A 14,333-nucleotide genomic window follows, 5' to 3' on the forward strand; every position below is an offset into this window, starting at 1 on the left:
GAGCCTGTTTCTTTGTGACACGGCCGCTCAACGGAGCGTGGTTCCAGCCTCAAGTGAAGACGTCGCCCATGGTGGGCACGGCCCGCGATTGACGACGGCGGTCCCATTCACACGTACGGCGTGAGGCCTATTTGTTTGTGCATCGGAGGACAGCGATTCAGCTGGGATTTCGTGACAGCGGACATTTATTTTCCCCTCCTCAGAGCGGATTTTTTGTGTGCTCATGGACTCTTGGTGGCCGTTAAGAATAGACGTTTGGTTGATGCCTTAACGTTTTCTTCCCGCGTGTGCACACTTGGCAGCGCAGCGTACGACGGGCTGTCAGGCTCGCTATCGGGGGAAGACACGTTTCTCAGACTGTTGGCCGAGTTTCCGGACCTGTCGCTGCCCACCTTCTCTGCGCTTACCACTAAGCATGGCGTGGAACACCACGTCGCTACCGAGGGGTCTCCTGTCTACGCCAGGGCCCGGCGGTTGAACCCTTCTAAGCTGGCGGTAGCGAGGGCGGAGTTCGCAACCATGGAACGCCTGGGCATTGTCCGCCGCTCCGACAGTCCTTGGGCTTCCCCCCCTGCACGTCGTCCCCAAGCCGAACGGCGGGTTCCGCCCGTGCGGGGATTACCCCCAACTCAAAGACGCCACTACGCCTGACCGCTATCCGGTGCCGCACATTCAGGACTTTTCGGCGCATCTGGCCGGTACGGGGGTGTTTTCCAAGGTGGACCTGGTGCGTGGATACCACCAGGTGCCCATGCACCCCCTGGACATTCCCAAGACAGCAGTGATAACGCCTTTTGGACTTTTTGAGTTCCTACGGATGCCTTTTGGACTCAAGAATGCCGCTCAGACGTTCCAGCGCCTGATGGATTCGGTGCTGCGGGACCTGCCGTTTGTGTTTGTCTACCTCGATGACATACTCGTCGCCAGCGCTTCAGTACAGGAGCACCTGTCCCACCTCCGAGCCCTTTTCACGCGACTCAACGAACATGGATTGATCATCAATCCTGCAAAGTGCCAGTTCGGGGTGTCTGACATCGATTTCCTGGGGCACCGCGTCACCAAGGGCGGTGCGACTCCTCTGCCAGCGAAGGTGGAGGCTGTTGCGGCTTTTCCTCGCCCGCTCACAGCACGGTCGCTCCGTGACTTTCTGGGGATGGTGACCTTCTACCACCGTTTCATCGCCCGGGCCGCACACTTCATGCGGCCGCTGTATGAAGCGTTGAAAGGCAAGACCCCCGTCCAGGCAATCGACTGGACAGCAGAGGCGGACGTCACTTTTGCTGAGGTCAAGACTGCGTTGGCTCAGGCGGCTTTGCTGGCACACCCATCATCTACGGCTCCCATCTCCATCACCATGGATGTGTCGGACTACGCGGTCGGCGCAGTGCATGAGCAGTGGGTGGAGCCAGCTGACGCCTAGGGAACGCAAGTACAGCGCCTTTGACCGGGAACTCCTCGGGCTTTATTTGGCCGTGCGGCATTTCCATTTCATGCTTGAAGGCCGTGAATTTACGGCGTTTGTCGACCACAAGCCGCTCACCTTCGCCATGTCAAAAGTGGCGGAGCCTTGGTCGGCACGCCAGCAGCGGCAGCTCTCCTACATATCGGAGTTCACTACGGACGTTAAGCACGTGGCTGGCAAGTCGAACCTGGTTGCTGATTGCCTCTCCAGGGTCGTCATCGGGGCCGTCCAGTTGGGCTTGGACTATGCTCGCATGGCGGCGGACCAGGTCACGGATCCCGGCGTCCAGGCTTGGAGGACGTGGTGTTCGGCGACGCGGGCATTACTCTCCTTTGTGACGTCTCTACGGGCCTGGCGCGCCCTGTCGTCCCTGCCAGCTGGAGGCGTCCGGTGTTCGAGGCTGTGCACGGCCTTTCACACCCCGGCGTTAAATCTTCGGTACGTTTGGTAGCGGCGAAGTTCGTTTGGAAAGGGCTGAAAAGGGATGTGAGGACTTGGGCTAGAGAGTGCGTGGCTTGTCAACGCGTTAAGGTGCCTGAGAGGAGGTTTGATCACGTCAACATTGACCTAGTTGGTCCATTGCCTTCCTCTCAGGGGTTTTCCTACCTCCTCACCATGGTGGACCGAACGCCCCGTTGGCCGGAGGCGGTTCCGCTCGTTTCGACATCGGCCGCAGACGTTGCCCGGGCCTTCATTGCAACGTGGGTGTGTTGTTTTGGCACCCCGTCGGACATTTCCTCAGACAGGGGCTCTCAGTTCACGTCCGAGCTGTGGAACGCTGTGGCAGGCGGTTTGGGGGTTAAGCTGCACAGGACTACCGGTTACCACCCTCAGGCTAACGGCCTCTGCGAGCGCTTCCATCGCTCCATGAAGGCGTCCCTCAAGGCCGGCCTTACGGACGGCAACTGGGTCGACAAGCTGCCCTGGGTGATGCTGGGCCTGAGGACAGCACCTAAGGAGGATCTGCAGTGTTCTACAGCGGAGATGGTCTACGGTCAGCCGCTGAGGGTTCCGGGGGATTTCCTCCCAAATGCATCAGCTCCCTGGTCTGCCACGGCCTAGCGAGTTTTTCTGCGAGACGCAGCGGAGGCTTTCGCTCCAGTCCCGACTGCTCAGCACGGTGCGCCGGGGTCTAAAGTTCCCGCGGAGCTACGCTCGGCTGGGCACGTTTTCATACGGCACGACGCACACAGAGGCCCCCTGCAGCCCCCTTACGACGGACCTTTCCGGGTTTTGGAACACGGTGACAAACACCTGATGGTCGACATGGGCGGCAAGGCTGAGCACGTCTCAGTTGACCGGGTGAAGGCTGCTCACTTGGACATGGACCGGCCGGTGGTGCTGGCTCGGCCGCCGAGGCGGGGCCGACCCCCGACTTCGATTCCTGTCAGGGTGTGTGGGCCTGTTGTTCCAGTCCCTCCTCTGTCGGGGGCCGCACAGGCGGAGGTCGCTGCACCGACTCCGGTGCGCAGGTCTCATGGGGGCAGGCGGGTTGTTCCTCCCCGCCATACGGATTTTGTTTTCACGTGAATTCTGGGGGGCCTTGTGTGGTGACACGTTATTGGACATAATTCACCTCTCGTATTGTGTTGCCACACGGACCCTTTAGTAGGGAACACCTGTAACTTCAGCTGCCATTCCTGCTAGCGCATCAAGCAGAGCAGTCATGTGTTAACCTCTCTGATATTAATGGCTAATAAAGATTGGAACTCCATTCTGAATACACCGCCTCCGACTCCCTTTTCACGGCGCTACACTGTACAATTTACCACATATGGTGCTCTTAGTTTCCATACCTCCTGTGTTTTACGAGCGACTTATCAAGTCTTGGCAAACGGCATAAAACACGATTAAACATGTATTAAACATATATAAAACCATGCTCGTATCTACAACCTATATAAATGCAAAACGGCGTCAGTTTAGACGTAATTCTGTCCTCCTGCTTACCGCATCATTTATGAGAAAACATTTCATAACATTAACACAACATATTCGAGGTGGTTTTAAATAACATATCCGTATTTATTTATTTCTCCCAGTTATGTTTTTGTGTGCACTGAGGAGTCTCAAACAGGCGTTTATTAAATCATTTTAAGATTGGCTTTAATCAATGTTTGAAAATGAATTCTTCATATATGATAAATGAGAGGTAACATTTTATTTATGGTATTATTTCCACATATTTCTCCATTCTTCCTTCTGCCAACGGTGTCGCAGTTTCTCGTCCCTCCCGTTTTTGTGTTTGCTTAGTGCGTACGCATGGGTTAGAGTTTGCGTGGAGGACCGCACGTTTTCCCGTCAAGTTAATATTTTATAAATCGCAAACATTGCGTAGAAACTGCCGTACGCCATTTTTGAGCATATATCCCTTTATAAATGAGGCCCCAGATGTTACAAAACAAATAGGTAAGACAACAGGTCTATTTCTTTTAGACCATTGCTTAGGTTAACAGGAATTAAAGGAGCTAATTAAATATTTCTTCAATGCAGTATTTAAAAAAAATGTTGGTCTATTAATATGAAGTTTTTGAAATAAAGTCAATTGATGGTATTTTTGCTGGAATGTTTTCGTATGAGATTTAATTTCCAATTTGATATTTTTTTTACAATTTTATTTTAAATACTTTTTCTACTTGTCATGTTTTAAGTTAACCAAACTATTTGTAAAGTTTTAGGCCAAGGATAAACCTGATGCACTAGTTTGCCATGAAGCTTCTCAGCAGCAGAGCCTTGAGTCTGGCATGTTAGCAGAAAAGAGGATCAGTCTCATAAGAGTTTCATGAACTACTCAGTCATTTGGTAGCATTATTGTGGTTTAACACTGTAGTTATGTAGAGAGTGAAACAAACACTGAAGCACAGACATGGATCAATGCAATCAGCCCAAATAAAGTGCTCAGAAATGCAGATTATTTGTGTGAGTGTAGCCAATAATTGGCTAACCTGACCTCGACTCGCTGTGATGGGCTTAAATGTTTCTTACCTGTTAGTAGTTATCAGTAAATTGTTCAGACAGGGTTTATCTGTAAAACGTGACAAATTCATAATTCAAAGCGTCTTCTACAGAGTGATGGTACTGATGGTTCTCACGCTGCTGGCGGCGATTCAAAATCTGCAGCAGCCAGCGCCCACAGACCCGCCCCCGCTCACAGATTGACCGAACCACGCACCAATGAAATCCCTTGCTACATGTAAATACGGACATGCAGTGGTTGTGGATGTATTGGGCTGGCTGTACAGTATATCACACATCCATGGTATATCAGCCAATCGGCAAGTTTTAAACTTTTGAGAAAAGTTATTTATTAATCAGTGAATACTTTTAATATTTCTGGATATTTGATTTAATAATGCAATGTGTAGTGTAGCATAGATAGACAATCTTTGTCGTTGTCGAAATATTGGGCAGGATTACAGTTATAATCGTTATAATGCATTTGTCAAATGTGTGGTGAAATGTATTGTAGGTTATTTTGTAAAAAATATTGAACCATGTTTAATGTTTGCTTTTTGTAGTTTTATATTCTTCTGTGTGTCATGTGACTGAGTCAAAACCAATTCAATATTGATTTTGTATAAATAATCAATTTTTCTGTCTTATTTTAGGAGATTGATTTTATGTGGGCATGCTGTTAATTCTTTCTTCAGGACCCCATTTTTTTTTAAATGAATGTGATTTTGATTCATAACGTATAACTATCAGCACACAAATGCAATTCTACAGGAGCACCAAACCCTTAGAATTAAACAATAATTTATTTGATCAATCATAGTTGTCTGTCTGCTTGAATTCTGTATGACACTCAATGGCAGATGTATCAGTTGGACAATTAAACACAAAGAACATGATTGAGTTACACACTGATGTTTTGTTTTGCTAATTATAAGAAAACAAAACAATCCACCTAACAGCAACCACAAAGTATTTGAGCAAAGAGGCACAGCCATTTCTGACATACTGAGCAATGCATAGCAGAGATAGTTCAGGTGTTGACTCTCACATGTTACGGTAGGCTGGGACAAAGCAAATGCGTCTCTAGTGTCGACGTGATTCACTTGTTAAATAAAGGCTGGATTTGTCAAAGGTGTTGGCTTTCAGGAACCTGTATTATTTCTGAAAGGTACAATCCTATCACGTTCACGATGAAAAAAATATGAAAAAAAGTCAAAGCAATATTTGTATTTTCTTTATTAGGTTACCATGCAGAGTGTGGACTTGTGCACTGGGAATAGAAGCAAAGGACCAATAGTTTATGTGAGAACAGAGAACCTTACTGTTGTCAAAACACACACTTATACAACACATTTCAAAGGTACTAACATATATTTAAACAAAAATCATCATAGAGCTTTTTAATTGGGCTAATAATTCATTTCTAAAAATATATAATCTCATTTGTATTTGTCAAAGATTTGTAGCAACACATAATAATTCTCATTTGAGCGGTGAATAGAGTCCTGACACTGAAGCGATCAGAATTTGCCCTTCTTCTTCCAGGGCTTCTTCTTGGACTTGGACTCAATGATCATCTGAGACTGGCGCTTCAGTGCCTCGCGAGACATGACGTCAGCCTCTTCCTCTTCACTGTCATCCTCTGAGACACAAACATGGGGAGTTTAGATCGTGTGCTGGAATTGTTCTGTCTGTGTGTGTGGCTTCCAACTCACCGTCATTGAAGAGGTCCAGTCTCTGGTCCTCAGGCAGCTTGACGCGGGTGTTGTACTCCGGCAGCTTTCCCTCAATCCTGACATAGAACTGCTCAGAAAAATAGCAAAAAGGATGTTAAAGATGTATGTTTTATTTGAATATGACTCCTCAAAGTTTCTCAAATAATCTGACTTTACGTTGGTCTTTTTATGACAAATGCAGAATGAAATGTGAAATCCAAAAAAACGGAAATTAATATTTATTCAACGTTAGGTTTATGAACTCTGTCAAAGACGTTATGTCTTCAGCTGGGTTGTTTGTCTGTCAGCAGTTAATATAGAAACTACAGGTCTGATTCTCATGAAATATGTAGGAAGGTTGTAGAGTTGGCCAAGGAAGAACCCATAACATTTTGGAGGTGGTCTAAAATCTTGTAAATGCCCCCTCAATGTTTTAACATCCAAAAGTCTTGAAACATTTTGGTGCATGACATGTTGAGATGATGTCATGTCAGGCAGAAACATGGCAGATGAATGAAAATCAAAACAAACACTTCTTTGAAGCGTCTCTGTTGGTGCCAACTTTGGAAGTGGGACCGTCCGAGCAGCATGTGAATGCACCAAAGCTGAGGTCTGCGCTCTCCAAGTGCCATTCTAGTTTCTCACATGATGCTCTCTTTTTTAAGTCTTATAATATAAACATAATTTCACATGTATTTAAAATGTCCTATTCCATCTTTTTGAAAAAAACTTTATAAGAGCCAGTTTGAAGTTGTAGGAGAGATTTCTTTCTTCAGATGTATTTAACAAACCACTAACCTTTGTTTTTGTAGTTTTTACATTATTATACTGGTCCTGTATATATGCCTTGTATTGTTAACGTAGTTTGGTGTAGGATAAGTAGAGGAGTTTTAGAGTCATGTCTATGCCATGTAACTGATATGATGAGCAGTGCAGTAGGTTTCCAGAAGGGAAAATGTACTTTGTTATGGTAGAGGTGCAACCTCTCGACCGGCACAGCCAACTAGTTTCTAATGGTAGCTTTGAACAAAAGTAGACTGGAAGATATCAGCTCACAGTTACGTCAATTACAAAGATTATGGCCTCTCAAAATGGATCTGAGGGTAAAACAGTCAATGTCATTAGCAAATGGCGTACAGACTGGTACACTCTGATATCATATGTTCTCAAACAGAGAAGGTGCCATCAAGCGTTGGTAATCTGGAACAAACACTTCAGGTGGCTCTAACGGCTGCTTTTCCATTCAGATAAGATATGCACGCACAGCAGCTTCCATGCTAACATGCTCAGTTCATGTGTAGCACTGTGCACTGTGTGCGTCAGCAACACCTCCATGCCAACATCAGATTTTTTTTAATTCCGGTGACTTTTTGCACACCAATTAAAAAGACTGATATGTCTTCATTTACGTCAGGGAAAACAAAAACAGGGCCTCTACTTCAAATAGTCTTGAATTATTGTATATGATTGTGGCGTCGACTCACTTCCTCTTCCTCCATCTCCTTCATGATAGCAGACACATCCTTTCCTCGAAGCTCCTCGTGCAGTAACTTCAGCTTCAGCTCACACTGGGTCATCAGCTCTAGCACAAACTCATCTGAGTCTGGAGACACTTCAGCCACCGTGTCCTCTCTCTGAGAGAAACGGAAGAACGATGAACACACATACTTATGATTATCAACACACCTTTTGAGAGAAATGGAATAAGAACCAAAGATGGATGCGTTGGTAGGGAACACGTAAATGGACAAATAGTAAGGAAAAAACAGATTATAAGATAACCCTTTAGACATATTTTGTAATTGAATAAAGAGAGTAAAACATTTATTAATTAAAAACTAGATTCCCTAGTTTTTTCCCACTTTTGTTGTATTTCCTTATTTGTCTTAATTGGCCTTGTGTTGCTACCTTTTTCTCACAATTTAGCTTGTGTATAAGCAAAAATATATGAAGAGGACCGTATATTGCATAAAAATGTAAATCCTTTAAAAATAATAAGGATCAAAAAGAAGTTGCAAAAACATAGACCTACAGCCCTGTAGGTCATTTACCAGCGGTATGTGTTGAAGTTTGTCTGCGAGGTGCTCCACTCCGGCTTGCACAGTACTGAGGGCTTTCACCAGCCACTCCAGACGCTCCTTATCTGCATCACACCTCTGCTGCTGAGCCTGCAGCTGCAGCTCACACTCCTCCAGCGACTGTCTGTCACTAAGAAAACACACACACACACAGAGAGAGAAAGAGCTTGAGAACAAACACTACAGCTGCATGCAGGCTTTTGTTCCACTTCTGTTTGAGTGTCTCACCTCGAGAGTTCAGCCTCTCCCGAGTATTTCATGTCCTGGAACTGTTGGTCCAGGAGCTCCTTCTGCTCCTTCAGCTGCTGCAGCACCGTCTCGTTCTCTCCCTTCAGCTTCTCCAGATGCTGGTGTGTCTCCTTCTGTGAGATGAAGCGCTCCACTACCTCCTACACACACATGAAATTAAATATTTTTTGCAATATTAATACAGTACACAGTTCACAGGCTATCCTTCTCTTTCTCTCTTCCACACCTGTATGTCTGTGACTCCCGTGGCCTCCTTGATGCGTCGGAATGCCTCCTCAAAAGTGGAGATGACCTTCTCCTCTTCGCCTGCTATCCTGGGGCTGCTGCGCTGAGCCTCGCTGCTCAGCTCGTCGGGCTGCATCGCTGTTCTCTGAGCCTACAGGTGCCGCAGGTTAGAAAACGTATTTCATTATAAAGAATGTCTCTGTTTCACTGAAAATATATATTTTGTAGCCTTTTCAATGATGTCCATAGCTTTATTGAATTGTAAGCATATTTAAAATGCATTATTTTCTGCTCACAGAACTGTGTAAATAATTATTTAGAAACAAATTAATGTTTGTAAATACTTCATCATCCCTAGTCACTGACTTGTTGATATAGTTCTCATTGTAATACTTTAAAATCACTGTTGCAACATAATAACTGGGTATTGTAGCGGCTAAAGTATAAGGTAATAAAACAGAACATTTTATTTGTTAGTTTTTATTGTGTTGTGATCCAATAATAATAAACAACATAAAAAACAATGCACAAAAATGATAGTCTTACTTTGGATACTTTTTCCTGCATAAGCTTCAGGATTTGGAGTGGCAGTTTTTATAAAGTTTCATTTTCAGTTTTCAGCTCCAAAGCAAAAAGCCATGCCGTCAAAGTGGATATTTTGGTCGATTTCGGGATTAACTGCGTTTGAAATGAATGATTGCATTTTACAATGAACGACACGTCGGACGGAGCATGGACGGACTTTCACATGAACTACATCTGCAGTGTGTGCACGTGTTCCCTAGCTGCTGAATAGGACAATGGCCAAACTATGGGAGTGCTAGTCATTGTTTCACATTTGATTACTCCCATTTCACTTTTCTTTTAATAACACTACATCATTTTGATTATGACGTTTTATGATCTATGTGCTAAAAAGTTATAATAAAATGCTTTGTAATGTAAAATTGTGACAAAGCATTATGATTGACTATCACTCTGATTAAGCAGTGCTAAAAGCAGATGAAAATGCATGATAAATATGTTTGTGATGCATTTCTGGTGGTGATCAGAGAAGAGATCACCACCAGAACAAAACCATTCACTAGGATGAAGTGTACAATATACACCTCCGCGTTTTCCTCACCCTTCTATCGGTTTTTTCAGCCTGGGCCTTGCGCTCCTCTACCTTTTTCCTGTAGCTTGCTATAATACGCTCTCTCTCCTTGCGCTCCTTGTAGAGACATTCCTCCAGCTGCTGCAAGTCAGCCTGCAAGGCAGAGCAAAGGGAAGAAGAGATTGAAAGAAAGTTGAAAGAAAAAGGCTGTTTGCACACCGCACAGCGATGGCTCATTTATCTGTACTTGTAAATGCATCAAAATGAAAATGACAAAACACTGAAAAATGTTTTGTATCCGCTTCACTTGTGACTCATATAACTTATTATATTAGTGTCAGTAATTATGAGTGAATAATTTTTGTTACGCCTTTACTAGCACGCTGCAAACTCATAGGAGCAGAGGAGGGTTACAGGAACCTTAGCAGCTTCCTTGGAGAGCTGAGCGTTGTGGTTCATGATCTGCATGTCGTGAAGCTCCTCTCTGTGCTTCAGGATCTCTGCCTCCAGACTGTCCAGCTGGCCCTGGAACGTCAGACTCTCATCCTGAAGTGGAAGAGTGAGATGTAAAGAAAAGAATGGACAGGAAATATAAAGAGTGAAAGGGGTGGGGAGAGGACTGTTTACAACCACTGTTTGAATGATTTACTGGCTAATCTTTAGGTTGGAACAAAATAACCTTTTAATCAACACCTGCATTAATAAGGAAACTGATAAGAGGGCGGAGTGATTTAAGTATCTCTAAATCACCCTGGACAATAAGCTGAGCTTTGAACATCGTACACAATTTATTGTTAAGGGATCTTTGCCCATTTCTATAAGTTGTTGGGCACTCAAAATAATTACATTTGGCACCAAATCTGTTTATCAAAGGGTCTCAAGACAACAAATGCTGCAACAGCTTATGAGACATAATCCTACGGTTATAAGCCTTTTTTTTTCACACTCTAGACTTTCTTTTTGAATTGGTGCCTGATCAAAAAACTATTTTTATTTCCGATTTATTCCTAGGAAAACTTGACACACATTGCCAACCTGCATCTTAAAAATAATATTCAGATTCACAGTTTCAAAGGATGAAGACTATTTTGTATAGCACAAACTCTTGACCTGCAAACTCACCCAAAGGATACTTAAACGTGTCTATGTGGGTGTTTCGGGGTTCACATGTATAACCGGCAATAGCTTGTCGAGTGTGTTTGTTGTTGTTCTGCCTGGATGTTGTGGTAGATCGGCTGCTCACCAGCTAAACCACAAGAGGGGTTAACAGGTTTGCCAAATGATTTCCTACAAACCACCTCAGCTGCCCTTTATATGGAGTGGCAGCTCTGCAGTATTTTTGATACAATGTGGATGTTGTGGTGAATATGAATCCCTCAATACATCTAATTTGATGGAAAATCTCAAATTAAAGTCTAAAGGCTTGATCTATTATTTCACTCAAGTTGAACTGGATAACAACATTACAAGCATATAAGTGTGAACAGATTGATGTGCATTCTAACAGTTGGAATATTTGTAAAGTTAAGTAACAAACTACAAAACGGAGGTCAAGTTGAGAGCAAACAAAGGTAAAGTGACCGTGGGACAGGAGGTACTGTACCACTGTGAAAGTCTCACTCAATGTTTATTTATCACAAACACAGCACTAATGCTCTCATAAGGGTGTCTGCTAATGAGGAATGCACAGTTACAATATTTCTACTTACTACTTCTTGGGCAACTTAACTTGCTGAACAAGCTGCATACCCCTGCAAGTTAAGATGAAAACCAAACTATATGTTAACAGTGTGTGACTCACCTGCAGGTGACTTTTGAGCTTTTGATAGTTAATCATGATGTTCTCAGCCTCCTTGCACTTAAACTGAGTCTTTTCCAGACTGTTCTCCAGCGCCCGCAGTTTCTGAAGACACACACACACACACACACACACACACACACACACACACACACACACACACACACACACACACACACACACACACACACACACACACACACACACACACACACACACACACACACACACACACACACACACACACACACACACACACACACACACACACACACACACACACACACACACACACACACACACACTGTTTACTGAGCGTGTACTATTCTGTCTTATATTTCATTAAAGGGGCCCTCATTTTCAGGTTTATATTATATTTGTATTTTGTTTGCCTCTCCTGTGACATGTCTCAATGCTTGAATGTTCAAAAAGGTCTTAATCTGTTCTTATACTGCCTGTCATGCAGCTCCTCTTTTCACCCTCTGTCTAAAACCAGAGCCCAGAACAGCATCTGTTGTATTTGGTCAACCGCTTAAAGATGTCCGGCCCCTTAGCCTATCACGTAGAATAGCCAATAGAAGAGCGAGGGTTACATAGTGATGTCATAATGTTAAAGAAATAAACAAAGGAGTCTAATGGAGGCGTTTCAGGCAAACTCCTTTTGAAGCTAACTTTGGGATTTTTAAATTAGCAGACCGTTTACAGGCACAATAACCTATAAAACAAACTACAGGAAAGGGAAAACCCCCAAAAAGCACAATAGGGCCCATTTAAGAGTGAACATTAGCATAACAGATTTTCTTTTTCAAACATTTCTGCATGAGCTTGAGAGGTATCCACCATGGCATCTTCCTCTTTTTTCCGAGCTCTAGCGTCGGCAGACACTGCTCCACTGCTGCCCTCTGGTTTACTCCTCTGGTATTCCTTCTTCAGCTCATCCAGACGGCACTGGAAGGTCTGGGTGGTGTGTTTAAGGGCGTTGAGACGCTTCGTCTTGGACAGCACTCTCTGGTCGAGCGTGGTCAGGGCTGCCTGAGAAAAGAGTATTGGCAGGGAGAGTGTAGTAAAGCTATAATGGAATAAGATATTTTTCAGCAAGCTGCCATGACCATGACTAAAACATTGAGTTGCTTAAATTACATAAGGCTTGGATCATTAAGTCCACTTGTTAAGCAGGTACTGGACAAGCTATATTCATTGGGAAAAGGCCCGGACATACATACAGATGTTGGGGGAACTGTCCTTTTATCTGTGGTAAAACTTATAGTGCAAATAGTCCAACAACATATTTGCGTTTTTTAGTAATAAATAATGCTTCTTCCTCTCACCTTCCCTGACATGTTGCGGTAGGCATCCTTCTCCAACCCTCTGTTCTGAAAGGCCACTTTGATGATAGTTGCATCCCCCTGGGAGCAAGACACCAAGGGTTACAAGAGTGTTATTGGCAAGAAAGTCAGTAATGGGGTTTTACTGCTCATTTGACTTTAATATTGATGAAAGAAAATAAGCAACAGAGCTGGGAAAGTTCCCTTTCTACTTTTAAAGGACTTACAGCGTTTACTTCTGCCATTTTCCTGCACAGCCTCTTGTTGTCCTGCCTCAGCTGGCGGATGGTTTCTCGGTTCTTCTTGATAGTGGACTGAGAGCTCTCATAGTACGCAGTTCTGTCGCCCTCTAGTGGACATACATAATAATTACACTAATACCGACTAATACACACGATACATATGGAGAACTCGTGCAATTATTCACAAATTACACAGCTAATTGGTGTTTATCTGGTATTAGTGTATGTTTTTACAGTGGCTAGTCACAACCATAAACGGAAGCTAACGTTAGCTACCTAGCACCTGCCTTAGCTTGAACAGAAGTCGACGCTCAGATCAAACAAACTTACCCAGAAGTTGTATTTTACCCTGCATCTCCGTTATTTGGTCATGCAGCGGAGGTTTCATTGAGTCGGCACTGAACGGCATGTTGGTGCTGAGTTATTGTTGCACAGGTAGGCAGCAAATACAACCCGACAACAGTCGGCGTTAGCCTAGCTTGACCTGCACGAAGACTTCTGGTAGTCTCCAGTGTTGCCTAGCAACCTGTACACTAACGCTGAAGTCAGGCTCCTCGTTTCAAACTGAGCGTCTAGACTCTAGAGCCACGGAGGAGATAAGTAACTAATTACATGTACTCAAGTAGGCTACTGTACTTAAGTACAATTTTAAGATACTTGTACTTTACTTGAGTATTTCCATTTTATGCTACTTTGTACTCCTCAATTCAGAGGCGTGTACTTTTACTCCACTACTTTTATGTAATACATAACAATAACTTTATTTACTTTACATATCTGGGTTAATGATGTGAAATATAATCAACACTTAAATCAGACTTTAGTCACACCTGGAGTACATTTGCAAGCTACTATGCAGTATATAGACAGGCTGTTGTGTCATGTCCAAGAAACTTATAGTGAAAGTTTATTCTTTATGTTAGAATTGTCATGTCCCTTTGTCTTGTGCTTTATGTCTATGCCCTTAATTATTTCTTCCTCTCATTTCAGGCCTCCACGCTCCCCGCCCCTTTCTGTCTCCTGCGTCCTTGATTATTTTCCCCGCCCTGATTGTTTCCAACTGTGTCCCCTTTACCTGTGTATATATTGTGTTAGCTCCCTCCTGTTAATTGTCAGTTCGTTGTCTCTCGAAGACCTACGTATCGGCTTACCTCACGGACCTTTCACGGACCTATGCTATAGATCACG

General features: G+C 44.0%; 1 protein-coding gene across 1 annotated transcript; it reads right to left on the minus strand.

The window, feature by feature from the left end:
- Positions 1 to 5,635: 5,635 nt before the first annotated feature.
- On the minus strand, positions 5,636 to 13,879 carry odad3 (outer dynein arm docking complex subunit 3). The gene is made up of 13 exons (XM_079666951.1): positions 13,476 to 13,879; positions 13,131 to 13,252; positions 12,907 to 12,984; positions 12,419 to 12,610; positions 11,582 to 11,683; positions 10,201 to 10,326; positions 9,811 to 9,933; positions 8,686 to 8,835; positions 8,439 to 8,599; positions 8,184 to 8,340; positions 7,617 to 7,766; positions 6,133 to 6,220; positions 5,636 to 6,059 (listed from the first exon to the last, which is right to left on the minus strand). The coding sequence occupies exons 1-13, from the start codon at positions 13,552 to 13,554 to the stop codon at positions 5,938 to 5,940; spliced, it is 1,650 nt and encodes a 549-aa protein (XP_079523077.1). The 5' UTR covers positions 13,555 to 13,879; the 3' UTR covers positions 5,636 to 5,937.
- Between the last annotated feature and the right edge of the window lie 454 nt (positions 13,880 to 14,333).

Source organism: Notothenia rossii (genome assembly GCF_949606895.1).
Source record: "Notothenia rossii genome assembly, chromosome: 1".
NCBI classification, from domain to species: domain Eukaryota; kingdom Metazoa; phylum Chordata; class Actinopteri; order Perciformes; family Nototheniidae; genus Notothenia; species Notothenia rossii.

What these genes read in the sequence shown, in the direction of transcription:
- odad3 (XM_079666951.1), bottom strand. Translation starts at nt 13,554, where the DNA reads ATGCCGTTCAGTGCCGACTCAATGAAACCTCCGCTGCATGACCAAATA. An exon ending in GGGTAAAATACAACTTCTGG is followed by an intron (nt 13,253 to 13,475) that starts GTAAGTTTGTTT and finishes TATGTCCACTAG; the next exon opens with AGGGCGACAGAACTGCGTAC. An exon ending in TCTCCAAGGAAGCTGCTAAG is followed by an intron (nt 9,934 to 10,200) that starts GTTCCTGTAACC and finishes TCTGCCTTGCAG; the next exon opens with GCTGACTTGCAGCAGCTGGA.